This window comes from Passer montanus, unplaced genomic scaffold (assembly GCF_014805655.1).
Source record: "Passer montanus isolate IOZ18808 unplaced genomic scaffold, ASM1480565v1 scaffold36, whole genome shotgun sequence".
Classification (NCBI taxonomy): Eukaryota; Metazoa; Chordata; class Aves; order Passeriformes; family Passeridae; genus Passer; species Passer montanus.
In genome coordinates this window covers 8,936,579-8,963,595 of record NW_024368374.1, presented here as the reverse complement: position 1 = coordinate 8,963,595, position 27,017 = coordinate 8,936,579, and the positions used below count along the sequence as shown (strand labels likewise).

The following is a 27,017-nucleotide window of genomic DNA, read 5'->3' as shown; positions in this document are numbered from 1 at the left end:
CTAGGAAAAGAATAAGGTCTGGAGAGAGGTAAAATTCAGAGGTGCCTTTTAGAAAGTCACAGAATTACAAAAGAATTGAGATTAGAAAGGACATCCAGAGGTCACTTGGTCCAAACTCCCAGCTCAGGCAGGGCCACCTAGAGCTGGTTGCCCAGGACTATGTCCTAGTGACTTCTAAATACTTCCACAGCCTCGCTGGGCAACATATGCCAGTGCTCAGCCACCTGCTTTGCACAGTGAAAAAAAGTATTCCCTGATGTTCAGACAGAATCTGTTGTATTTCAGTTTTGTGCTTGTTGCCACAGAATTATGATTATCCTTCACAGTTTATAATAGTCATATAATGAGGGATACTAGGATGCTAAATTAGAGTCTTGATTTTGGTTTACTTTTCCTCTGTTGAGGAGTGCTGATGTATAAAATTACAGCTTTGTGATAAGTGTATGGGAATAGCTGTAATGGGTCAAATGAAAAATCAATGTAATTCACTAACCTGTTTTTCATAGTGATCATTTTGCTTAGGGAAGAGTGTACAGGTTGTGCAGTTGTGTCATTCTTCCATAGGATAGTTTCCTTGCCTGTTTGTTAATATACTAAGGACTTACTGAGCCATAACTTCTTTGTATATAATAGATCTCAATAGATGTTTTCTTGCATGAACATGTCAAATTGATATAAACTGATGATATTCACAACATATCTTTCAGGAGGGAAGTGAACATTTCAGCTTTTGTGTGAAAAGCCAGTTCCTTTTGTTGTTTGTGGGGTTTGTTTGTTTTTTTGTTTTGGTGTTTTGTTTTTTTTTGGGTTTGTTTTAATAACTCCTGCTCTTGTATTTTAAAGACACCATGAAAAATTGTTTCCTAATTACCTTCTTTATGCTACTGCAGTTTTTTGTATTTGTCACATCTTTCTGTACTTGTCTTTTTTTCAAACTACAGCCATAGTAAGTTTAGGGAACACATGTGATAGAAATCATTAATGATGATCCATCAAATGATTGACTGACTTGTCTGTTGTATGTGCTTCACATAAGTACTGAGGTAATCAAGGTGATGAAGCTGATACCAATTATTGCCTGACTGTGCAGTGTATAAATCCAGGTGGTTTTAAAGCAAAATCTACTGTGCCTAAATATGATTATAATAAATTTCTCTTAGAATTCTGTATCTATAACAACCATACCCAGTTGACAAATAATCAGTCTCAAATGTGAACAGCTAGTTTTTGGATACTATACATAAGTTTCTGCTAGGAAAAGAATAAGGTCTGGAGAGAGGTAAAATTCAGAGGTGCCTTTTAGAAAGTCACAGAATTACAAAAGAATTGAGATTAGAAAGGACATCCAGAGGTCACTTGGTCCAAACTTGGTCCAAACTCCCAGCTCAGGCAGGGCCACCTAGAGCTGGTTGCCCAGGACTATGTCCTAGTGACTTATTTAATACTTCCAAGGATGCAGGCTCCACAGCCTTGCTGGGCAACATATGCCAGTGCTCAGCCACCTGCTTTGCACAGTGAAAAAAAGTATTCCCTGATGTTCAGACAGAATCTGTTGTATTTCAGTTTTGTGCTTGTTGCCACAGAATTATGATTATCCTTCACAACCTTTTTGTTTTTGATCTGTTGGAAGACACCTGTCCTAATAGACACACAATCACCACAGCTTTGTTTTTTTGGAATATATTTCAAAACTTTCTGTGCTCTTGAATCAGTTCTCTTAATACTGAATGCTGATGTTTGAGTTCAGTATTTCTGTGCATTCTAACAAAGTGATTAGGAATGAAATCAAACTCCTGTGTAAGTCAGAGGAAGTTTTGGTCTTGATCTGAGTGCTCGTGATTTTTATAGTTAAGTGCACAGTAACTTTAATTTCAGTTGCCAAACTCTACGCTTATGTGCTGCTGGTATCTTTAGATATAATCCCCTGAAATATTGTTGTTGGTTAGTTACTGTGCTAGTAAAAAAAAAGTTAAAAGAAAAGTTAAAGACTTTCCATTGTATGCTGTATTTTAATAGAATACAACTTATATTAATTCACTGACAGTCTAGACTTTACAGTAAAAAGAATGAAACACTTACTGTTTCCTGAGGGGAAAGAAAAAAAAAGGTAGAAAAAATCCCCCCTGAGAAGCCCCCAAGCAGAACAGCCTTGATACAGTGCATAATAGGTAATTAGATAATTACAAGCCACCATGTTCAGTGGAACAACAGTAGTAGATTCAGTTTTTCTACAATACATTGTAGAACAGTTATGCTTACATGCAGTCTAAATTGCCCACATTTCTTACTGATAGTTGGTTTGTATTTTAGACACTTAAGTGACTCTTGAATACTCCCTAGTGGTAGATCTTAGCACAGGCCTCTCATTTCAGATGGAGGAAGGAGAATCCTAAAAAACATTTAAATTAAACTCATCATCTTTTCTATAACATTTAAGATGAGTTCAAAGCAAAATGTCTTTGATGCCCTCCATGGACTGAAGGTAGTGTTATATGGTCAGTTAACAACAGGACATACAGGACTGAAAAATAGTAGGAGCTCTAAGTCCAGAGCTTCCCCAAAGAGGTTCGGTTGTGTCGCTTGCAAATTTTGGTTCTCCAGTGCAGTGAAGACTTCTGTATGGGAAGCAGCAGTTCTTCTTTTCCCACTTTGTCTTTTAAATTTTTATTTTTCTCTCATCACACTAAAATATTTTTCCCCCTCTTGTTCTGCCTGTTCTCTTGTTCAGTTTTTAATTATTTGATTTACTTTCAGTTTTTCATGTTTTTTTGTTGTTGTTGTTAGTGTATTGTTTTCCCTCTTTTTCCCCTGCCTGCCATATTCTCTTTTGCTGTACAACCAGAAAATACTCAGTATTCATCCCCACAGGACCTTTTAGGTAACACTGGAAACATATATTTGTATATAGACCTTTGTATATACAGACACATTGAAAAGCAGAGTTCACCTTTGTGTTGAAATAAACTTTGTGCATTAAGTATTGCGAATAAGAGTTAAAAAGTGTTATTTGGTTTTGGTCTGTGAATTAGATACAAACTGAAAGGATTGAGGAAACATAATGTTGGTTGGTTTTCCCTACAGCTGGCTCTGAGAAGAAAGGACTGCAGCACATCATGTTCTATTGAACAGCAAATAACAGGAGAGTGGGTGGTGGCTGCTGATTTGTGTGTAGCCCTTTCACACTCAGGCACGTGGGAGAGCAGTGCGGGGATAAGTCACTGTCTATTCTGCTTCATAAGTGCACAAAGATTGACCCTGGGGCAGCTTTTTATGAGTGGATTGAGACTGTGTGTACCAAGGAGACAAGACATCAGCTGTCCAACTGTAAAGACACTCAGCACCATTTTGTTGTGTAGCCAGTATCTCCTGGTTGAGATAAACAATCAACATAGCTGGTTATTACTTATAAATTTCTAACTAAATACTGGAGGGGATATATATATGCTTTCCTTTCAGGGAAGAATTTATTTATCCAGGTGAAATTTGTTTCTTAGGCAAAATATCTAATACTTTGATGTTCTGAATTTCTGCATGATGCTAGAAATCTACTGCTGTAGTTTAGTGATTCTGCAGCATTGCAACTGTTCTTGCTATTCAGCGCTGAGGAAGACTCCAGTATGTACTGGTATTAATCCATCAAATGATCTGAATATTTTTAAATTTCCAATAACAGCAGGGTTTGTAGTTTTTATTTTTTTTAAGAGTACATATGCCTTTGTGTTTTCTGCCCAGATGCTTGGCAGCCCAGAAAGCACTTCAGTTCAAGCCAAACATTAAAGTTAACTGGACGTTCTCTTTTAAAATTTATTTCTGATTGTATTATTTCTCAAAAATCAGAGATATATTGCATACGGAGTCATAGAAGGCTGGCTCTCAGAATTTATGACCTGAAGAATGTTTGTATTTGTTCATGCTACAGGTTAGAATTGAGCAGGTGATTGTTGCTGAACCAGGAGCAGTTCTACTGTACAAGATTTCTAATTTGCTCAAGTTCTACCACCATACAATCAGGTATGCAAAATTACAAAATATTTTAAAAATGCCTTTTTTCCCTAATTGTATAGGTAAGAACAAATCTGCTAGGAAGAGTGCTTTTGTTGCTTAGTTGTTGCTCTGCACTATAACATCAAATACAAACATACATGATGTCAAGCAGAAACCATTTACCCCTTGCCATTCCTCAGTTCATCTCAAAACTGCTTTGGAATACAGCACAAATTTGCCACAATAACTGTTTCTTTATTGTTCTGTGTAGATTCAAGTAGTATACAAAAAAACTCTATACAACATTTCCTGTGACAAAGTCAAGTCCCCTTTGAGAAAATATTACTAAATAAAATTTCTTCATGTTTTTGGGAGGTTTGATTGTTTTTTGTTTTGTTTTAAATATTGTTTTAAATCGTTGTGTTTTGATAACTTTTTGATAGCTTTTTTTTCCTAATTATGCACTCCCTTATCTTACTGTTGAAGATGCACTGATCACCTTCCAACCTCCTAGAGGTCCCTAGGAGTACAGAAACTGGAGAAAAGCCAGAGCTCTTAATTTATATATCATTTATATGTTGTGGCATATGCTGTAGTTTATGTTGGTTAGAAAGAGCAGTAGGAGAAAGATCTTCTACAGCCCTGAACTGCTGAGAATTTGAAACATTAATATTACCAGTTGAGCTTCTTTGTCTGAAAATACTTCAGATGTTGGGCAGACTGGGATAAGTGGTTCTTGGGCATCTCCCAGCTTATTTAAATTCCTCAATTGTGATGGCAGGACTATTGTAAAACACATGTAAGACCTAGTCTTAATTTTATTGTCCAAAAGTCCTGGAACATTTTGATGTTGTTTTGCTGTCTCCAAAGTTACTGTTTCCCCATGGTTATAAAGCTTGGTGCAATTGAAAACGTGATGTTAAAATGGAAGGTCTTACACAGTCTTACCTGTTGGTTTCTGTCTTGTTAACAGCACAGTGTTTAAAGACCACTGAAGTACCTTCTACTTGATGAATAATTTCTTCTGCATAGGAAAGGTCCACCTTACTAATGAAAGGAAAAAGCAGTTTGAGAAGTGATCAATAAATATAAATACAAGTTTACAGTCTGAAAATCGAGATAGAGGTTTAGTCCTATTATGATCTGATGAATTTTCACTGACAGTTTGTGGCTTAAGAGTGCAATTCCTATAGCCAGAGGGAGGGTATATCTGTGAGAGGGGCATAGTCCTGTAGTGCCATTTAAGGATTTTGTGGTGTCTGTGCTGTGTGATAGTTTAACACTCGGAATAGCAAGGCATGAATTCTTACAGTTTTGGGAATGCCCAGCATCTCAGGGCAGAAATGAGAGAGGTAATGCTATTCCTAACAGGCAGTATGATAGAATATTGTTAACCCTTTTTGTTATGTAATTTGGTTTTGATAACAGAAGTACTTTTATTGCATAAGAAAGCAAGAATCTGGTAAACTCTAATACTCTACAAAAAAGTTTATGCAAGTTTGATAGCCTATGTTTAATATTTGCTTAGTGACATACTTGATGATACTTGTTCTTACAATCCGCTTATCTCTTAGCCTTTATGGAGAATTGTTCCGTGCAATTATTTGTTCTAAATTTTAAACTTTGAAAATAATATTTTTTAAAATTATATTTAAGTATCTGACTATCATGTTCTCCCTTTGGATTTGTCAAATAATTTTAATTTTTTTCAGTGGTATTGTAGGAAACAGTGCAGCCACACTGTTGACAACAATTGAAGAAATGCATTTGTTGAGCAAGAAAATATTCTTTAATAGCCTGAGTCTTCATGCAAGTAAACTAATGGACAAGGTTTGTTTCAAAATTGTACAGCTTTCATGTTTCAAAACATGCTTGCATTTCCCTTTTGTCTAGTAAGATTACTAGGTAAATAGCTGGTTTATATGTCAGCTTTTCCTAAAGTTAAGTCTTGTATTTTCAATATTTTAGTCATAGAACTACATTACAAACTTGCTGTTTATATTTTAACTCTAATAATGGTGGGGGTTTTGTGGATATGTGTCTAAAATCTTGTGGTTAGCAATATTCTTTTGGAGAACAGTTTACATATTTTTAAAATCTACAAGAAGAAACAAAAGTAGGAAATTTTCTTAAGTGCAATAGAGCCAAGTCAGGCAATTGAGTTGCATAATGTGTATTAATACATCATCAGATCAGTAGTTAATTGTGCATAATTCGTTTTTTGAAGTTGCAAGGTATATCCCAAAATTTTCTGTCTATTGTAAAAGTAGTTTTACCATATGAACATTTCTGTGACATTTGTAAATGCATTTCTAAATTATTTAACCTACAAAAAAAATAGAAAAAAATACTTCATTTTCCAGAAACTATTATTTGTGCAGGCTTGTAATTTGCTGGCCACTCAGTCAGGTTTTCTAAGTTTTGTCAGTATTGTTCTCTGGTTCCAAATGAGTTTCCTCATTCAGCACAGTCTGTCTGGTCCTAATTTCCTGTCTTTCTGCAGGAGCTAGGGAATGAGTTTCTCAAAGAAGCAGTTCCTCCTGTTCTCTCCCAGATACCCCAGTGACCCCTTTCAGTGGTTTCATTTGTTCACTGGGTTACTCCTTAGCTGCTGCCACCCGCAGTCCGTACTGCTGAAGTGCATTTAATGCGTTGTTGCTGTCGGGTATTTCCATTTGAATGCAGGATCATATCTGTAATAGTTCCTTTGCTATCAATGCTTCTTCAAGAATCAGCTAAAGCTGTTCCTGAAGCATGCAATGGACAAGTACGACATGAATTTACCAAAAAAAACCATTTTATTTCCTAATATGTAGGCTAGAATAAAATTGGTGTAAATTTTCCTTATACGAAAAGAAATCAGTGATGGACTGCAGCAAAAATGTATGCCTGCTCTTTGCTTACAAAGTGCTTAAGGAAAAAAAAAAATATTGGCTTGAAAATATCTCTTTATTCATGTCTTTTCTTATTTATTTATCCTGTTGAGTATTGCATCTATACTCAGTTAGGATCCAGCATGATTTTCCAGCTCACGTAACTCACAGTCTGTGAGGTTTTGTTTTGGGTGATACACTGTTTTCAGTTTGGAAATGTGTAGAATTCGTGAGAAGGATGATAAAGGAATTATGATCCCCTAGTCCATGGGTGTGTGTTCTTTCTGTTGTGACTGTGGGAAGGTTGTGTATTCCTCTTTGCCCTCTTAGTTCCCCTTCCCTCAGCCCCCAGTCTGGATGTAGCTGGTTCTAGATGCTGTCATTGTTTATAGAGTAGTCAAATTTGCTTTTACTGGCCTTAAATGAAGGCAGTGATTGCCCTGCCACCTTCAGTGGTGTTTTATTACAAGTAATGAATGGCATGCTGAACCTACCATGTAATGGGAAAAGATCATAATATTGCTCTTTCTCAGAAACACATTTATAAATTAAATCTGAAATGTCGACAATATTACATTGCCTGTGTGCTTTATGAAGATCTTTCCTCAGAATATAATTGAGGTCAAAAGCTTAAAGAGATTTAGAGGACTGTTAGGTATATGGGTAACAAAGGCTTCCAGAATTATTTATTAATCTGCTTCGGGAGTTAACAATGAGGTAACTCTGTCTGAGAAGAAATCTTCCTGTTCTAATGTGTAGTTCTTATAACTGAGTTTTTGATAGTCCTCTGTAGCACCTTATATTATTACCCTTTGTGAGTGGATTTCTAAATTGATTGAATAATGTCTTATCTCTTCATGACTGAAATTAGTTTTCCTTCATAAAAAATACAAAATTTATAGGCTGATTACACTTAGAAAAATATTAATTTCCATGTGATAAAGATGTTTCTTTTATCATAAATTTAATTATCTTGTTACTTATTTTTTTGTGTTTAGTGTACAGATAAGCAGGTTTTATGCCTTTTCATTTGTCTTTGTAAATTTAGTAGTGAATGTCACAATGCCTGTACATTTTGAGGAAACTGAAGGTTGCTTTTTACCGTGTTTTTTTTAATGCGTGCTCAGACCAAAATTGTGTATATGTATTAGTAGGATTTTCTTCACATCCAACTTTTTTCCAGCTTCTTGCCATCTATGAATGCAATGCAATTGCTTCCAGATTTTTTTTTTCAGAGGAGATTAAACCCCTGGAAGATAGACCTTTTGTGCTTACATAGACAGTTGCAAAAGCTTCATTGCTGTTCATGTTGTGCAGCTAGTGAATATTCACTAGTATTCACTAGGGAAAATTAGTAAATTATTTTTCACTTGAACAGTCTGGGAGTTGTGGTTTCTTACTTCAATTTAGGTTATGCATTTTAAGGCATTGATAAGCCTGTTTCAAAGAACAGCAATTGTCCAATACTTCGATTAAAGTATGATCCTTAAGACAATTTGAATAATTTTCAATTGTTGGGATGTTCTGAAGTAAAAATACTTCTATTTCTTTAAGTTTAAATGCCTCTTCTGTTTAGATTATTGGAAAGCGGTGAATGGCCTGTCAAGTAGACAATTTTAACAATAGTATTTCCTCAGTGTCATCTATTATTGCTGATAATTCTCTTTTTTAATATCCACATTGTATCTAGTGTATCTAGCTGATAGACCAGAATATTATTTAAGCAAATCCTTCATTTAAGTATAGTTAGTTGGGAACATTTTTTAGACAAAGCAGGTTTCATTAAATATGCTAACTCCTCAAGATCCCAGCCTTAGGGTGGAGACAAGTGACAGCATGGTAATTGGGTGTCCTCATCGCCACAGACAATTTAATTCCCTAGATTATTGATTATCCTGAGTTGAGCATTGTCTTCAATCTGCCTGGGATTTAATTTCTAAAGTACAGTGGGAAACTGAGACTTCAGGCTGTTCTTTCTAGGACAAGAAAATAGCTTCCTCTTCACATCTATTTTTGAGAAGAGTCCCACATTACATAAGAAGTGTCACTAGTGTGGAGGTGTATGGGAGCTTTTAGGCAGTCTTAGATCAGGATTCTCTCTCTTGGTTGTCAAGCCATCGGTGTAAATGATAGCGGGAAATCCCTGGTTACTTCAGAATACTTAGTGGTTTGCCCAGAAGCACTTCGCTATTAACTTTTTTTTATTACATAAGAAAATCTCAAGCATCCTGGTTGGAATCTGAAAATAAAATACTCAGCCGCTCTCAGCTTCAAACTGTTTGTTCTGTGAAAGCTTTTTTTATGGTGTTCTCATTCCAGCTTCTCAGGTAGCTCTGTTTGAGCTGAAATCCCTGTAACAGAAATATTCAGCAGTCTGCTGGAAAGCAGGTCCATTGTTATCAAAGAAATGCAGTACACAAGGGAGTCCCTCTAGTTCTGACACTTCTTGAAACCTGTCACAAAGCTTGGTAACAGTTGTTGCAAAGCCACTTTTTTTTAGGGTTTAAAATGCCATTCACAACTTTGAGATTCTCAGGCTGCTGTAGAGCTCAATGTTGACATCCTGCAGAAGCTGTGCATCACCAGCCATCTCCTGTGTCACTGAAGGTTTGGTGCATCAGCTCATGGGAAGCAGTGTCTCTCCTTTGCTTTAGTGGTTCTTACCCTTCAGAGCCAGTTGGGCATTCTTGCCAGTACTTTCTAGTTCTGGTAGCAATTGATTTGTTCTGGTTCTTGGTTGAACTGGAATGTTTTTTCACCACTATTGGTGTTGTTATGCTGAAAAAAATGGTGTCTGTATTTGTTGCTTTTTAGCTTTTTTGGACCCAGCCATGGGTCTACCAACAGTGCTAGTAAAGTGGATCAGAATTATCATAAAAATCCTTATCTATCCTTTTCCATGGTTCTTTTCACTCTGTGCTTATAGAATAAATGTATAGGTATTCAGGATTCTGCTTGTGTTACCCGTTGTCTGATTCTAAGAACAGCCCATTACAGATGACCACTTTACGGATGATTATAAATCCAGGAGAAAATAGTGAATGAAAATAATCATCAGAACAACAGAAATTGTTCCAATGAAACTGGAAGTAAAGTTCAGAGTACCTAATGGACTGGAGTGGCTGGACTGCTCTTTCAGTCCCCTCAGTATGGGAGTTATTTAATATCATGAATCCATTGGTGAGGCATTTTAACAAGTGTGTTAGACCAACTGATGTCAGCATGTTTTATTGGACCACCTGTTAAATTAGGAGAGTGGGAATTTTCAAGCCCACATGTCCTTCCTCTGGTTTCACTAGCGTTCCAGAACAATTATTACAGGAAAGAATAATTGCAAACATTTAATAAAATGGAATGAGAATTATCATAAGGGCACTAATGAAGATTGTGCCAAACTCCAGTCATCTGCTGTCTGAGCTGTTAGAAGACTATTAGTAGAGTATCCCAAATTAAGTTCTGGGATTATTATTCCTTAATGCTGTTCTTTTTAGAGTAGATGTATGCTAATTAAATGCTGTGATTGCATTATCTTTTAAGTTTGTCAGTGAGAGAGATATTAAAATGTTGCATGGGAATAATTGTAAACTTGTCCTTCATAATTTGATTCCTGCCAGAATGAAACCTATTAGGTTTCGGGAAAATCAGATGTGGGGCACATTGAATAAAACTGATTGTTATTGTTGTGTTCTGAATGCTGTTGTGCTTTTAAATGGATCCATGAGAACAAAGCAAAACCTAGTTATTTTTTCTTCCAAGACCAGCTTGATAGCTGAAAAGAAAAGCATGCCATTAGGCATTCTACTTTGTTGACCTCTGTAGGATCCTGATAGGACCAGAAAATCTTAAAATGGCTTCTCTGATAAGACACGCACTGAGGTTTCTTGGAGTGCTGGTGAATATCGTGTCAGCTGAGGAGAATGGACTCTGCAGTTGATGCTGCGCAGTGTTAACTGACAGCATGAAAAATTCATAACATTTTTACAAGGTCCCCCTCTGTAGTACTTCGGACCCAGCTCCTGCCAGTGGGGTTTTTTTAAAAGGCTGTATTTAATGCTGATTAGGCTCTTATAAAAGCCACTAACATTCCATTTGAGACTTTTAAGTAGGGTTTTCTCTGTGGAGTTCTGTGTTTTAAATGACCATTTTGTTTTATTTGGTAGTAGTATCACAGAATTAAAAAATGGATGAGCTCAGCAGGAAACTAGAAACCATCTCATGCAGCCATCTTGCTCATGACACAGAGTGTCAGCTAGAGCAGGTTGCCCAGGGGTTGCTCTAGCTGAAGTTTTAATATCACAAAGGATAGACTCTAAAACCTCTCTTCTGTGCAGCTGTTTCCAGTACTTGTCTAACCTCACAGTAAAGAATTGTTTTCCTGTGTCTTAATCTTGTGCCCATTGCCTCTGGACCTGTTACTGGACACCACTGAAAAGTCTGGCTCCATCTTGATCCCTCACTTCACATATTTATACACATCTCCCCTGAGCCTTCTCTTCTCCAGGCAGAACACAGCCTCTCCTTGTGTGGGAGGTATTCCATTCCCTTTGTGAGCATTGTAACTGTTAACTTTCTAATGCTAAAGTACTGCAGTATATAAAGTTCTGATGAGCTGTGCAGTATTTTCAGAAGAAAATTTGCCCTTTATTAAAATGTAACCTTTTCTGTAAATGAGAAAGGGAAACAAAATACATGCACACTTCTGGATTGTTGATACTGCCTTTTCTTTTTTCTGTATTTTCCTTTGCTGTTTGTAAAATTCTGTAGGACAGCCTTTGAGCTACTTGCTCTCAGAGGAACCTGTTCTATGTTTGGAGGAAGATTACTGGCCTGGTATCTGTTCCCCACTGATTAATATGCAGAAAAGAAAATGCATATTTTTGTACTAAAGCTTATGTACAACTTTTAGTACCCATTTCAGAATTCATTTCAGTTTTGTATGTTGGATTTTAAAAACGGACAATGTATTGGGTTTTTTAAAAGGTTGAAGAGCTGTTTGGCATCATTTCTGTATGACTGAACTGATAGTCAAAACAAATTAGAGACTTAATACTGTGTTGGAGTATGTTTTAATGCAGTTGAACTCACTGCTGCAGAACTTCCTTAATCATGTTTTAGTTAGCTGCTGTCTAGCTTGCATCTGAAAGAGGTACTTCAAAAGTAGAACTCAGCATGTATTTGAAACCTATTTTTCTGGAAATATGATAAATTATAATGATCTCTTAGTGCATGTAAAACATTCAGGGCACCAATTATTTTTTTATTAGAAGGAGTGATTAGTGCTCATGAGTTGGAGTCCGTAGGTTCCTGTATAAATTTGAAGTGTCTGTTTTTAAATTTTCTTTTTTGATTTTGAAAAAAAGCCCTCACTTTGTATTCATCTGTCAAAAGTTAGAATATTCAAAATTAATATAGCACTACTTTGATTCTCTTTCCACTTTCTGATAATATTGTCTCTATTGCAGTAGTCAGGAATTTCAGGGTAACCCAAATAAAATCTAGTGATATAAATCTTTTTTCCTTACTATATTTTCTTCTTCCATTTTGTTGTTCCCAGTTCTTACCTAGAAGACAGTGGACTGTAAAGGAACAGCCAAATGAAAGATTAAGCTAATTTAAGAGCTTCTGAGCACTAGCTACCTCAGGAGACAAAAATTCTGTGCAAAGCAGCCTGAAATTATAATTGCCATGATCTATGTGTGTGTTGGAAGTGAAAACTCCATCAAACGCTAGTCTCAAAGTAATGCCAAAATATCACTGAACATGGTCCAGTTCAAGGGTGAGAATGGTGTGTTCAGGAGCATCAATAGCCCTAATAATAAGAAGAAAGAAAAAGAATGTCATTCAGTGCTGTAAATTTCAGTAAACTTTACTGCTGATCAGCACTAAGTGCCTCTTTTTGAATTACTGATACTTTATTGCTGGAATATTTGTTTCATGCTTTCAAGACTACTTGTGCTGAACAGGTGTTCTCTGAACCTATTAGATTTAGTTTTCCATTCGTCCTTTGAGTTCAGTGTACTCTCTTTTGGAATGTGAGAATAGAGGAACATTCTATATTCAGAAGGATGAAAAAAGTTTTCATTAAATCTTTCTTGATAACAGTGTGGGGACATGTATTGTATCTCAGATGTTTCAGAGCACAAAGTGTGAAAGTTCGGCCTGGTTTCAAAGAGAGAGATGGGATTTTTTTCTTTCTTTGCTGGCATGTTCATCAGGTATAGTTTCATTTCCAGGAGGCTCTGTAGTGTTCTACTCTAAAGATGTTTGCTGTGCTCTCCTTGGTTTCTTTGGCCATCAGACCTCCTTCTGGAGAGGGGCAAAGTGAACTCAGTGGTACCAACAAGGTGGCTACTCTTTGGCACCTCATCTAGTAAACGTATTTTTTTCACTGCCAAAACCAGTAGTGTTTGGGTTTCTCCAAATGGTAAAGGAGATGTAGTCTGAATGAAATGAGAAATTCAGTGTCACTTGTTTGGCTGAATGAGATGGTTATGCTGAAAGGTGCAGGCAGTTATTGTCTGAAATGTGCTAGACTTGTCCAGTGTCAAATTTAAATTCTTCTCTGTATGCCTATATGTAATTTTGTTGTTGGCTCATTGCATTTGTGCTGACAGACTGGATGGTATTTGCTGTAAATGAGATTAATAAAAGTCACCCCAAACAGATAATCTTGTTCTTCAGGTTGAGCTTCCACCTCCTGATCTTGGCCCAAGCTCTGCTCTAAATCAGACACTTAACTTGCTACGGGAGGTTCTGGCATCTCATGACTCATCTGTTGTTCCACTGGATGCCCGTCAGGCTGACTTTGTACAGGTACAAGAATGTTTGATTGCTTTGTGTGTGTGAAGAGGAGGGAGGGGGGCAAAAAAAGAATGTGTAAGTTAACTTCAGTGCACAAAGGTAGATGGAGCATTAATCTTTTTGTCTGGTCTCATTTTGGAGCTCTCTGTCAAACCAGAGTTTGTAATGTGCATAACAGGGTGACTAACAATATGGATAATTACAGTTGAGTATGGAGTGCTACTCTTAACACAGTATCTAAATTCAGTTATCCAATTACTACTCCATTAAGTAAATACACCCTCAAGATTGCACAATTACCAATTATCTAATCTGGGTTATTCTTCCTCCTGCTAGGCTGGAATCTGTTCTTGTCAAGTTTTTATACTTTCCCCATCACTGTGGTAGGTGATCACCTGCTGACAAATCCAGTAGAAAACTGCTTTCACAGTTGGAAACTCTCATTCCTCTTTATTCTGCTTTGGGGGATAAATATGTGATAGAGACAGAATGAGGTTAGAAGCCTCATGTGACATGATTTCCTCCCTCCCCTCCCTCTTTTCTGTGTGTTTGCTATTTTAGGTTCTGTCTTGTGTGCTAGATCCGTTGTTACAGATGTGTACTATGTCTGCTAGTAATTTGGGCACAGCAGATATGGCAACCTACATGGTAAATTCACTTTACATGATGAGGACTACTCTGGCTCTCTTTGAATTCACTGACAAACGTCTAGAAATGTTGCAGTTTCAGGTAAGCTTTAGCACCCCCAAAAGAAAATCAATTTATTACTGATTTTTGTACAGTGTAAGTTGTGCTGTGAACATAAAAATCAACCCAAAGCAAACATTATCAAAATCAGGGAAGTGGGATAAGAGGGCTTCTTATCAGAGACCATAAGCAGATAGCATCTTTCATTTCAAACAGACAAAAAGTTATTACAAGATTTGTGTTTGTTTGGTTTAGTTGCATATAAACCCAGACCAGTGAACATTTTCATTATCATAATCATTCTAATATTTATCTGCAAACTGTATGAGAAGAAGCAAATGGAAATTGAAAGCTCAGCCAAATGGCTGACTATATTCCATCATACAGTTAGTACATCATCTACTGTTAGATCATCTTCTATTTTGTACTAGTATATTGTGTAGCTGAAATTACTGCTTCAGTCCTGCTTTCTACCTCTTTTCTCATTTGTTTGGTTTCTCCTCACATCCTGGGATAGTTGTTCATATGTGGTACAATTTTGAAATGGAAGTCAAAATTTAGAAACTGTTGACTTACAAAAACTTGGCCACTGCCCGTATATATTTTGCTACATGAATATTTCTGCAGTTTATCTCAGGAGAGCCTTTGGAGCTGGGGTGCTTGAAAAAAGTCACAAATTTTTATTTGAAGGGATCAGCAAGGATTGACTGAGAGCCATTTTCCACTTTCTAATCCTAATCAGAAGTTTTAGCACCTTTTAGCTCTGAAACAAGTAAACAGACAAACTCACCAAACTGGCTGGGTATTTCTAATTTCTTTTATCAGAGTTCCTTTCACAGTAAATGTTGTAATTGATTTATTCTTCAGAAAAGCAGTAGAGCTGAAGCTTACACATTTAATACCATTTACTTTCTTCAAACATTTTACAAATACAAGAACATCTTTAAGATTATACATAAGTAGGTTATTCAAGTAGAGTTAGAATGGCATATTTAATAGGAGAAACATTTTTCATAGAAAAAGAACTCACTAAGACAGTTAAAAACTACAAATTGAAATATTAAGATTTCCCTTCTGATTTAAAAAGGAAAGTGTATTCTTCTAAACAATTTTAGGAAGTAAAAAGGTGAACTCTTCAAGTATCAGACAAAAGAGTCTTACATTTTACTAGACTTATAATATATTATAACTTCTTTAGGATTGGAAGAAAAGTTTGTGGGGTACTTATCTGTAAAAATGAAGTAATATTGTATATATACCCAAATGTCTTTCTGAGACTGCTTGAACTGAAAAATGATTGCTGCTGCTGTGACTGGATTTAGGGATTAGGTTTTCCTGCAAAGTACAGATTATATTAAGAATGTAAAATACTCTTACAAGTTTTTTTATATTAAGATAATTAAAACAAAGTGGATAACTGTAATTTCATTGTCTATTGTTCTTTCAGTTGACTTTTTTGAAATATAGGTTTATCAGTATTGAATTTAAAATCAATTCTGAGTATGATTTAGTTTCAGTTTTATTTTCCTTATAAAAGACTGTCTCTTGTTTACTGAAAAACTGCCATGTTATTGTCAATATTTTCAATAAGAGTGGAATGGTTTTTATCATGTATTTTCAAAGAATTACAGCAAAATAAAATTATGTAGGAATTTTTAAGATCAAGGCTAGAGTCTTAATTTTTTGGTGTTATATTTACAAATACAAAAAAATAGGTTATTTTATTAGTCAGACATGAAAGAACTCTCTGCATTTTTATTATTGGTTGCTTATAATATGAAAGATGTAAATGGATAAAATAATTATGTTGTATGTATTTGTAGTATTTCCTTGTTTGATGATCAGTCTCCTTATTTGTGGTTTTTTTTTTTCTTGTTATTTGTGTTTCTAGACGTTTTAACCCCAGAACTTGTTACATTTAATATTCTCACACACTCTTTATAAATACCTTATGCTTAACATTTCAGATTGAAGCTCATTTAGATACACTGATAAATGAGCAAGCTTCCTACGTGCTAACGAGAGCCGGTCTGAGTTACATTTATAACGCTCTGCAGCAGCACAAACCAGAGCAGGTGAGCTTACAGAATAATCATGTTGAGGTGGTACCATACACTTGCCAGCTAGTAGAATTTTGGCACTAATGTTTTTGCAAATTGACCTTCCTCTGAAAGCAAAGGTTCAGTAATATTGGTTTTTCACATGGGACCAGGACTATCAGACACAGGCACCTTACAGGTACAGCTTTTTTTACTGTGTGTTCAGCAGGCCTAGCAGGGTTGTGTGCAACCGTCCTGTCTTGTACACTCTGAATACCAGCACTCCCATGGCACCTAGGACATGTTAGACTTGTGTGTGTAAGCAGCATTCAGCTTCTTCATTGCCTCCTGTAGTACCATGCCTGGAGTCCCTAGATAGCTGCATGCATTTGGTAATTGCTGCTTTTTTTCTTCTGTGGAAAATTGGCAGATGAGTTTAGTAGTAGTTTGAAATAGTTTCTTCTTTCACCCTTATTTGTTGCTGTAGCTATTCTAGTACCAAGACAGTGAGATTCTCAAAGTGAAAACTTGAGATTTCTTAGAGGAGCTGAAAACTGGAATTCAGTGCTCACGCTCTCCCTTTCTTGTGAAGCACAGTTGCAGTGTGGTAGGTGTTAATACAGCCCTTCTTCCCTTCAGCTGTGCTTGTGTCCTTTTGTGATCTTTTGTAGAATTAAAAAATAGTGTTTTCTGGAGAAAGCAGAACTCTGTTGGAAAGCTTTATGTTGTTTCTTCAGCTAATAATTTTGCATAAAGTGCCTAAACTCAACAGATTTTTATGTATAAAGATGAATAAATAAATGTATAAATAATCTGATTAATAACTCAACTTGTTTTCTATTCACGAGCCTAGTTCCTGTTTTAAAACCAATCTCAAGTTGACCTAGGGCAGGTTGTTAATGGGATGTAGCAATTTCCATTTCTGTCTGTACAGCTGCCTGGCTGTAGAGGTGGTGATTTGCAGAATTGGGTAGGGGGTTAAGCAGCATTTGTGCATTGTACTGCCATACTAGCACAGAAGGTTTACTGGGATGCAGGTCTGAATTCTTCATGGTCCAAGAGCAGATAGAGCAAAGTTGTTGTCTCTTAAGTCTGGATTATCAACAGTTTGCAGTTCAGTTTTAATTGTAGACCTTGTGGAAGGCTATTTTTTGCTTTATTTAATGGTGAAGAAGGAAGAAAAGGTTTTGAAAGGACGTATTAAGAATTGAATATTCTCAGCTTTTAATTTAAGGGAGTTGTAGAATACAAATGAGCTGTTAACAGCATTGCAGTACTGAAATGGTGGTAGTTTCCAAACAATTAAGATCCTGTGGCAGGACCAAATAAAAATTACCTACTGAATGAATTGTAGACTTTATTATTTATGTTTTTCTATATGCTAGTATGACCCTTTTTTTATCCCCTTGTTCGCTTATGGATTCTTAGGGTCCTCTTTCAAATTTGTCAAGTATGGATTCCGTGTCCCTGAAGGTGGCAATGGTAAGTATTTATAACTTTCATATTATGGTGGTGATGGCTGTGACATAGTAAAGAATACTGTTAATTATGTGATTAGAAGATATTCATCTGTAGTAGAAGATATTCATCTAATCAGTCCTGCTCTTTAACAATAGATAACTTGCATGTCTGCGAATACTTCCTTCGTTTGTAGTAATTTGACCACTTGAAGTAATCAATACATAAATTATTTCTGAAGAGGTAGTAGTAGAATATTATTTTCTAAGCCTTGAGAAGCAGATCTTTACTTAGACGAATGCTGTCCCATGAGTCATAAATTGCTAAAAGCAAATACTTAGCTCTAATTAGTTTTAATCACCAAAGTTTCTTTTTTTGCCTCTATGCTTTGAAATATAGGTTCTGCTATCATTTATAATCTTAGTCCTAAGGCTTTGATTTTATGCAAATAGTTCAGCTTTACTCAGAAGTTAGATTCTGGGTATATGTCACAGTTATGTTTTTTTTAAGTTGAAAGCTACAATATATTTTAAAGCAAATTATTAGCTGATATTTTTTCTTAGAGTGTGTGAAGGCTATTTTGCATAGAGATAGCAGTACCACAGTTCAGTAGGCAATAATGTATAATCTCTCACTCTTCTTGCTTAGCCAAGTTTAGCTTTATTCTAGAAGTTTAACAGTAAAGGCCTGCTCATACAGCAGTGTATGTACACACCTATAGAAACAAAGTAGATTTTAAAAGGTTTTTAAAAAAACTTGCATGTTGAATGTATCCCAATTATGATAGTGTAACCCATTTTTTCTGTTCAGGATTTAAACCAGCAATTCCCAAGCTGGTTGGATGAACAGAGCTCTGGCACAGAGCACTCAGTGGTTTACTCAGATCAGCATGCATTCTCATTAAAACTTAGGAATTTTGCATTTAAAATATCTTCTATTTATCATGGTCTTGTAGACTAACAACAAATTTAAAGGCTGCATCTTGGGGACCTTCTCTTTAAATTATACATAAGTAACACTGTTATCTGTAGTGGTACATCATAATTTCTCTTGAATAGTTAAGAGAAGAATCCAGCTGTTTTATTTTTTCATTACTTAACATCTTCTTCTGTGAACACACTTTAACCAGAATGGAACTAAGTGTGCTGAAATCAAACCCACATAAATCCCATCTATCAGCCTAATCTGTTGGTTTTTCAGAATTTAAACTAAGGGGGAGTATTTGCAGGCAGATTCACTGCCTCCCATTTATGCTTGAAAGCTTTCCAGGTTCCAGCCTTTTAAGTTGTTCATACATGCTTGCAAATGTGGTGCTTGTTAAATTTATACCCTTCTCAGCAAAAGCTCCCTTGCTTTTGGGACAGAAAACCGCCAAAAATTAATTTGTAAGAACTGTAACTTCATTACTCATTTTTGTCTCTGTTATAAATGATGGATCGATGGGGATTTTAGGATTTACCAGCTTGAGAATATTTTATTCAGTGAATGAATGAACAGGAAGGTTGCCATCATTAGATAAACTTACTTAGGGCCTTGTCTTGGTGAGTATTTCCAAGATTATACAGGTTAGATAAACTTACTTAGGGCCTTGTCTTGGTGAGTAATTCCAAGATTGGAGATTATACAGGTTTTTTTGATAATCTGTTCAATATTTGTTGACATTCTTGATAAGAATTTTTCCTCTCACCGTCTAATTGAAATGCTTCTTACTGTAATGTGTTCAATATTCCTTTGTTTTCACCTGTGAGAAGACCTGGTTTCATCTTCTCAGTAGTCACCCATTTGACCACACAGTCACAGAATGGTTTGGGTTGGAACACGCCTTAAGGACCCTCTTCTTCCAACCTTCCTGCCATGGGCCAGGACTACTTTCCACTAGGCCAGGTTGCTCAAAATTCCATCCAGCCTGGCCGTGAACACTGCCAGGAATGGGGCAGCCACAATTTTTCTGATTGACTGTTGAAGACAGGAGTAATGTTTTTTCTTAGAATCAAAGCACTGCTCTTCTTATCACTATATTCTGTGAGAAAGAGAAGTAGGCTTAGAAGCAGTTCAAGAAGCCTGAAGTGAAGGATTTGCTCTTTATTTTTCCCAGCATAAGCAGTGACTCCCTGCCAAAAAGTAAAAAGAAACATGCAAAAAGAATCAAGCAACATGTCTAATTTGGACAGAATAGATAGTAGATAGCTCTGAAGCTGTCTTGTATTCCCTCTGCATCGAATAGACTCAGTGTGATCTTCAGTGGTGTATAAGTACCTGCACCAGATGCATATGAAGCTTAGATGGATAATTATAGAAGCTGGATTCTCATTATTTGTCCTCCACTCATATGCCTCTGAGTCAGAAACAAAATTTTGGTGGCAGAAGTACTGAAGTCAGTAATTTGTTTTGGGCAATTAAGTTATGTCTGTTAATGTAATCAGTGCTGTTTTCAAAAATTGTTGTTTTATCTATTTTCATGTTATAGCAAGGTGTTGATCCCATAGCAATGTTCCCTTATTCTCTTCTCACAGGCTCAGTTTGATCGCTATCTGTCTGCTCCAGATAGTCTGTTAATGTCCCAGCTGAATTTCCTTCTCAGTGCCACTGTGAAGTAAGTACCTTGCCTTGAATTTCTGTTATGCCTGAATAATGATCACAATCACAAAGATGAATTTGATTAGGTTTTAGTGAATCATGATGTGAATTCAAGTTACCAGTAGTGATGATATTTGCATTTTCCTTCAGGTCACAGTTCAGTTGTGTTTGGACTCTCCTCTTTCTGAAGCAGTGAGGAGTATCTAATTGTTTAATTTTCTGAAGTTTGAAAGTTACCATCAAAAGTAATTCCATTTTGAACATATTCTGCTGTGTCAGCAGTTTTTTGTCAACTTAGTTGGAAATTGGTTTAGAACTATTTTGTAAGCTTTCCAAAGACAGGTGAAATATATAATTCTCCAAGTTTTCTTTTATCCCTACTGCTTTGTCAGTTCTAGAATTTTCACCTTTGTTGTCTTCTGCTGTAGAATATTGGCATTCTGTCTAATTGAATATTTTGCTGAGATTATTTTACTTTTCACTAATGTATTTTTTTAGAGAATTCTTCTTTGAAGTATGGAAGTAAGAACTTTATTATTTATCTCTTACCTTGTTTTTTGAATATAACTGAACCCTAAGGCTAGGGAAAGTGCCACGAATTTCTTTCCAATTAAATGTGAACCACATGAAGACTTTCTGTTGTACTTAAAGTCAGAGAATTATATGTTGCACTGATCAAAAACTTTCCTTGACATTATTTTTCACACTTTTGTGAAGATTGCAGGTAACTGAATATACCAGAAACTGAGACAAGTACATCACATTTGCAGCAGTATTTGGAGTTTCATTACTAGTGCTTGTCCTTGGTGGGGTTGTATTGCAGCATCTTGCAATTAAAAAATGATGTGTCAAGGGAAAAATAATTGTTGTTGGGAATTGAATAGAACAGTTTGTTTGGAAGGGGCCTACAGCTAGTCCAGCTGCCAGGTTGTCGTGCTGCATTGCTCACGTTCTCCTCATCCAAAGACTTCCAGTGTCACACCATACAGGTGGAGCATGGCTGGCCACAGGGAACGCTGGTGTTTTTCAGCTGGCATTGGGTCTTACCACTGGATTTACCATTCCCACAGCTCAGCTGGCAGAGCTGACCCTGTTGTGGGAGAGCTCTACTCTCTGTACAGTTCAAACTGGGTAGCTTGACCAGTAATGTCATTGAAACATCACAACTCCTGCTTCTCAGCATTAGGGCATTAAACCTGTATTTTAGCTCTTGATGCATTTTCTTAAATGTAGGTCTATTTAAAAATGGTAATGACAGTAAATGTGTTTTGAAAGCCTCAACTTTTCATTGCTAACACAGAGGCAGTTTTAAGAGGTAGACTCTATGCTACCATAATGACTCTGGCACAATGAAATTACTTGAACTTAATCAATCCTTCTGTCAGATGAACCAAGATAAACTGGTTATGTAGGCACTCTTAGCCTTATCCCATTTATAAGCTTTTTAAGCCTCTCAGCACATGTTAAGCTGAATTCATATAATCTTGCAGCAGTAGACACTTTAGAGGTAAGAAGAAAGCCTTGAGTGAGGGTGGTTGCTATAGCTGCTTCAACTCAGCTAACATGCAGAAGTTTATTATAGATTGTCTGCTATAATCCATGCTATAGGTAAGGTTCTGCTCAGAATGTAAACAAAATAAATCAGTTAGCCCATTAGCCTTCAAACAACTAGCTTTAAACACAAGCAATCCTTCTGAAATGAAAATACCCATTTCCAGAGATGCTTGTAGAATCAGTGTTGATAGTCAATATTTTTGATAGTAAATAAGCCTTGAAAATTCTGAATTTTCTCAAAATTCAAACAAAACATTTAACCAGCGCTGTAATTTTAATCCCTCGCTATAGTAGTTGAAATTTTCAATTTTGAAGTAATTTTTCCTGAAATCAGAAAATGGAGATCTGTAACCTATGAGGGCTTTGGTTCTCAGAATCAGAACCACATGCTTTGATGAGGGAGCAATGTATCATATACTTATGGGCAATAATCATTTAAGATTTGCAGCTGTGAAGAACATTCCTTCCAACATTACCAGTGCATGTTCTTGTCTTTCAAATTCCTTCACTCATTTAAAAAGCCTTAAGCTATGTATTCATATGGTTGTTGGTCTTGAAAAGCTCTTTTCATTCGTCTTGGATCTCAGAAACTGAATGCTGAAATTACTATTTTTAGCAAGTGCTGCCATTTGTGTTAGTAATAAATGTATCACGTTGTTATGGCAACTGAAATCTAATGTACTGATTAATGACACTGACATTATTTGATTGAACAACACATGTGATTCTGTTCTGTTCTCTGAATATTTTAACAAACTTTTTTATTTATTCATTTGATGCATTAGTTCTACACAAATTCAGTGTGCAATGCTTTCACAGAAGATTGTCATGTTACAGTACCTTAGGGATCCCAAGCTGAGGTCAGAGACAGTTGTGTTACCTGAACACCCTGAATATATTTCCCTTATAATAGTGGGTTTGAATTTGCTATTATAAGGACAGTCTATTTTTCAGGTGTTCTGATAACCTGGTAGTACTGGCAGTTGATGCTGTATATAAAGAAAACTGGATACTGTGTCTCAGAATAAAATGCAGGTTTGGTCCTCTAATCTGCTTTCTCAGAGCTTCTGTTCCTTAATGTTTCCTGTAAAGACAAAGATTTTGGTACTTGATCTTTGAAATTTCTGTAACTTGTCAATTCCCAACAGTCTGTGAATTCAGCCCTGATTTTAGTGGATGCAGTTTTGTTGTCTTTGTTTCTCTGCTGCATATTACAGCAGGGCTGAATCTGTATTTGTGGTTACCTTGGTTTCTTCAGCTTCTGCTGGAGTTCCCGTTGCATGGGTTTGGCTGTAAAATAGTTGCAACTGCTGTTGCTAATAGATAAAAATTCATCTGCTACTGTAAGCACCATCACCAGTCACCATGATGATTGAAGTAAACTGATTCAATGGGCAATATAAAATAAAATTATTAGGTTGTCTTTAAAAAATATTAAACTTTCCAGTTAAATTTAGCATTCAGTCTCTACATTGTTACTCATTTATCTCCAGAAAAAATAATAGGATACAGACTTCATAGCATTGTTGGTAAAAGGTTGTGTTTTAAATCTCTGACCACTATCACTAGTTTTTGTCTGATCATGGAATCACAATGGAATCTTGCTATCAAGATAAAGCAAATCAAATATATTTTCTAGTAGATAAAAGTGTACACAGTGAGAAGCCTCTGGAGGTAGAAGATAGATCACTAAGTTTATCGGTCTTCTAAAAGATACAGGTGAGTGCAGGTGGGAAACTGATGTATGCAAATTAAATCCTTCTACTAGCTTTTGCATGACTAGGAATAAAAAAGCTTCTGTCTTGGTTATCAAGTCATATATGTGGGTTTATCTGTGTATGATACAATGAGAGAAGGAGCCCTCTTTTTTAATTTTTAATGTTTATTTTTAATGTATACCTTTAATTCCTTATTTGTAGTACAGGTATATTCCCTACAAGTTGCAAATTATGTTATTTTGTTTTGGTTTTTTAGAGAGCAGATAATAAAACAGTCAACAGAACTCGTCTGCAGAGCTTACAGTGAGTTATATGCAGCTGTGATGGATCCTTCAAATGAATACAAGGATCCAGAAACCATCCTACACAGATCTCCTCATCAAGTTCAGGCACTCCTTTCATAGTCTTGCGTCCCCCAGATTAATCAGAATCCATAATTCTGTATTTCTTCAGTATTTGCATTGAATTATTTTTCTGCTTTGAATTTGGATGTGTAACTATATTGTTAAAATATGTAGGAATGCAGTTTTCTTTAATCTGCTTGGCGGAAGTCTAGTCTTTCCCGTGTCTTTGAATACTTTCAATAGGCCAGAAAATAGAATATAGATTGAAAATTATTTTAATGTATTTCTGTGATGGAAGTGGACCTTGACAATGTGCAATCTCTTTGAAAAAGGAGAAAAGCTTTTTTCCTTGCTGTACATAATCCTTTCAACTACAGGTTTAACCAGTGTCTGTTATGACCTCACAAATATTTTTATTTGCTCTATTGTCTGTTCTCTCACTCTTTTTCTCAGCCTGCCATCGGTAAACACCGATAACTGAAATTTTAATACAACCGATATACTTTGAATGACTCATGCATCACTTTGCAGCTCATAAATCATTTCAAAGTACTTGATGCTCTTTTGCAAATCCTGTTGATAAAATCTTTGAGGCAAAATTTGTGTGGTTTTTTTGCAATGTATTATCTGGTGTTTTCTGCCAGGAAAAGAAATGTTTGAACTACACACTTGTATATAACCTAGAAGTTAATGCTTTAAATTATTTTTATAATTATGTTTTACTGGAAGGATTTTGGTTTAGTGCAGTTGTTTTCAGTAAGAATTCTTATATCAGTTGAAACATGCTGATCTCCTAAGGCTGGGACCAGTAACAGTGTAGGTTAGGAAAGTGGTTTGCACAGCAGTGTGGCCATTCCTCCCTCATGTGTACATGATTTTTGTTTTGTTTTTCTGTACAGAAAAAGTCCATCTGCTCTGGTACAAGTATTTACTCAGTTCATAATCCACCAAAATATTTTCATGGTTTACATGACTTGGGATTTATGTGGGAGAGTTGGGGAGTGTAGATGTCCCAGTCTGCTGTGTAGAAAGCCGTAAGTGAAGCTTTCATTTGTTTCCTCCTTGGTGCAAGCTGAAGCTTCTCTATGTAGAAGCTCTGATATTACAGAGTTATGATTTAGGGACTTCTGCTTCCAGGAAAAGAGGAAAATAAGTAAGTAGGATATTTGTTCTCCTTTGGGTCTTGTGATAATTATCTGCAAATTCCTTAAACATAGTTATTTTTTAGGAAAGTATTGTTAAAGAGAAACCTTCGGGAAACAAAAAGTAAAACGGATTTGTGACTAGGTTTTTTTGTCCATTTGTTTTTAAAGGATAATTTAAGTGAACTGTTTTGTTGGAAGCATTTCACTTTTTCTTCTCTTTGTTACTGTAGGAGTGCCACAGAGTTATTACAGTCACCCGAGTTTAGTCTCACATCATATGAGACTTATTTTATGTACATCAAGGGGGAGAGGAGCAGTCATTCATATTGAATAACTTATTTTACTTTTATTAGTAGTAATAGTCCACATATAAAATACATACTTGGTGGCAGCCAAGTCTGCAGCTTAGTGTATGCTTGCAAAAGAGCAAGACATAAAGAGCAGCAGCAATACATTTTAGCCTCTTGGAAGACTCATTGCACAAAATGCATTCAGTGCGCTCAGAAAGCAGCTTCTGTGGCAATGCCACAATAAAGCAATAGCTCCTTTTCCAAATGGGAGTAATTTGTTGGTATAGAAAGTGTAAGTATCCCTGGAGTTCCTGGGCCAGGCATTTCTGTAAATATGAATGTTAGATTTACTCTGTTTAAAATCTCTAGACCTATAAGACAAAAAATTCCAGAAGCTTAGAAAAGCTCTAATGGAAAATTACCAGGTAAGTCTCTTTATATTACTGAGATTTTGCATTGCCATAGTATACCTTCAGGCAGCTGTTCATTGTTGTTTAATAATGTTAATATTGCTTAATATGCCTGTAATTATTATCTAATATATGAAAATTACATCAGTTGTGAAAGGACTATAAATCAGCTTGAGATGAGCATAGTCGTAACAGTGAACTTTTTCCTGAAATAACGCTCAATCTCAGTCTCCAATAATCAGTAGCTTGCATGAGGATTAGTAAGAAGTTGCTTCCCATCTTTGATTCCATGTAGAGACTGACTCATTATTTTGTCTTTTCTTGATAAAAATGCAAAAGCTATAAAAGTTGTAGTTTAGGGAAATTAAAATAAATCGTTAATTTTGGTCTGTGCAATTAAAGTTAATGACCAATGGTCACAAATAAGAAAGGACATAAATAAAAATATTTGACTTACTGACTCGTGTCTTTCATGTTGTTACTTTCTCTTGTTTGCCTTCCTGTGAGTAGGAAGGATAATGCGATTCGATTTTGACCTGCCTTTTCCATCTTACATTTCTGACCCTTTTATTTTACAAATTCCCAGGATTTCCACGCTAGGAACCTGCAGTCCCCTGGTCAGCTAGAGGACCCATAAGCATTGCAGTAAATGAAATCACTCTGGCTGTTGGTACCTGGCCTGTTTCCAGACCAGTTACTGCAGCTCTGACCTGAGCATCCCATGCCTCAAGAGATGGTCCTGTGGCTGGGCTGTCAGTCAGCCCTCCTGCTGTTGGTCCTTATCACTTTTCCTGGAGGGACATGGCTTTTCCTGGAGAGAGCAACTCCCTGCTCTGTGCTGGGCCATGCCTGGTGAAGGTGGGAAAAGAGAGGGGTTTGCACACTGCCCACAGCAGGCAGCACTGCCTGCGTGTGACACCCTGACAGCCCCGTGCTGAGAACAGACGTGTTGTCTGGTACAAAGAGCACTTTCCTGGGAAGTGGGAGAGCTGGGTTCTGGGCCAAAGGAGTTTGGAAACAACATATCCCATCTTCCTGGCGAGCACCCAGCCCTCTGACTGTTGTGTAGTGTGAGATGGGGCAGGTCTGTTTCTTCTCTTTTGAGTTCAGCAGCTGTGCATAAATCAGCACAAAATA

The 27,017-nt window shown here is 36.3% G+C and overlaps 1 protein-coding gene across 2 annotated transcripts in view; it reads left to right on the top strand.

The window, feature by feature from the left end:
• The window catches only part of COG6 (component of oligomeric golgi complex 6), a 55,898-nt gene extending 29,558 nt beyond the window's left edge, over positions 1 to 26,340 (top strand). Inside the window, exons 12-19 of one of the 2 annotated variants that reach the window (XM_039716692.1) lie at positions 3,920 to 4,011; positions 5,697 to 5,814; positions 13,539 to 13,670; positions 14,220 to 14,387; positions 16,313 to 16,420; positions 17,813 to 17,866; positions 20,356 to 20,435; positions 23,948 to 26,340. In XM_039716692.1, coding sequence (XP_039572626.1) covers positions 3,920 to 4,011; positions 5,697 to 5,814; positions 13,539 to 13,670; positions 14,220 to 14,387; positions 16,313 to 16,420; positions 17,813 to 17,866; positions 20,356 to 20,435; positions 23,948 to 24,095 — 900 coding nt within the window. In that variant the 3' untranslated portion in view covers positions 24,096 to 26,340. The remainder of the gene's footprint in view (positions 1 to 3,919; positions 4,012 to 5,696; positions 5,815 to 13,538; positions 13,671 to 14,219; positions 14,388 to 16,312; positions 16,421 to 17,812; positions 17,867 to 20,355; positions 20,436 to 23,947) is intronic. The other variant, XM_039716693.1, reaches the window with a different exon arrangement.
• Positions 26,341 to 27,017: the final 677 nt, after the last annotated feature.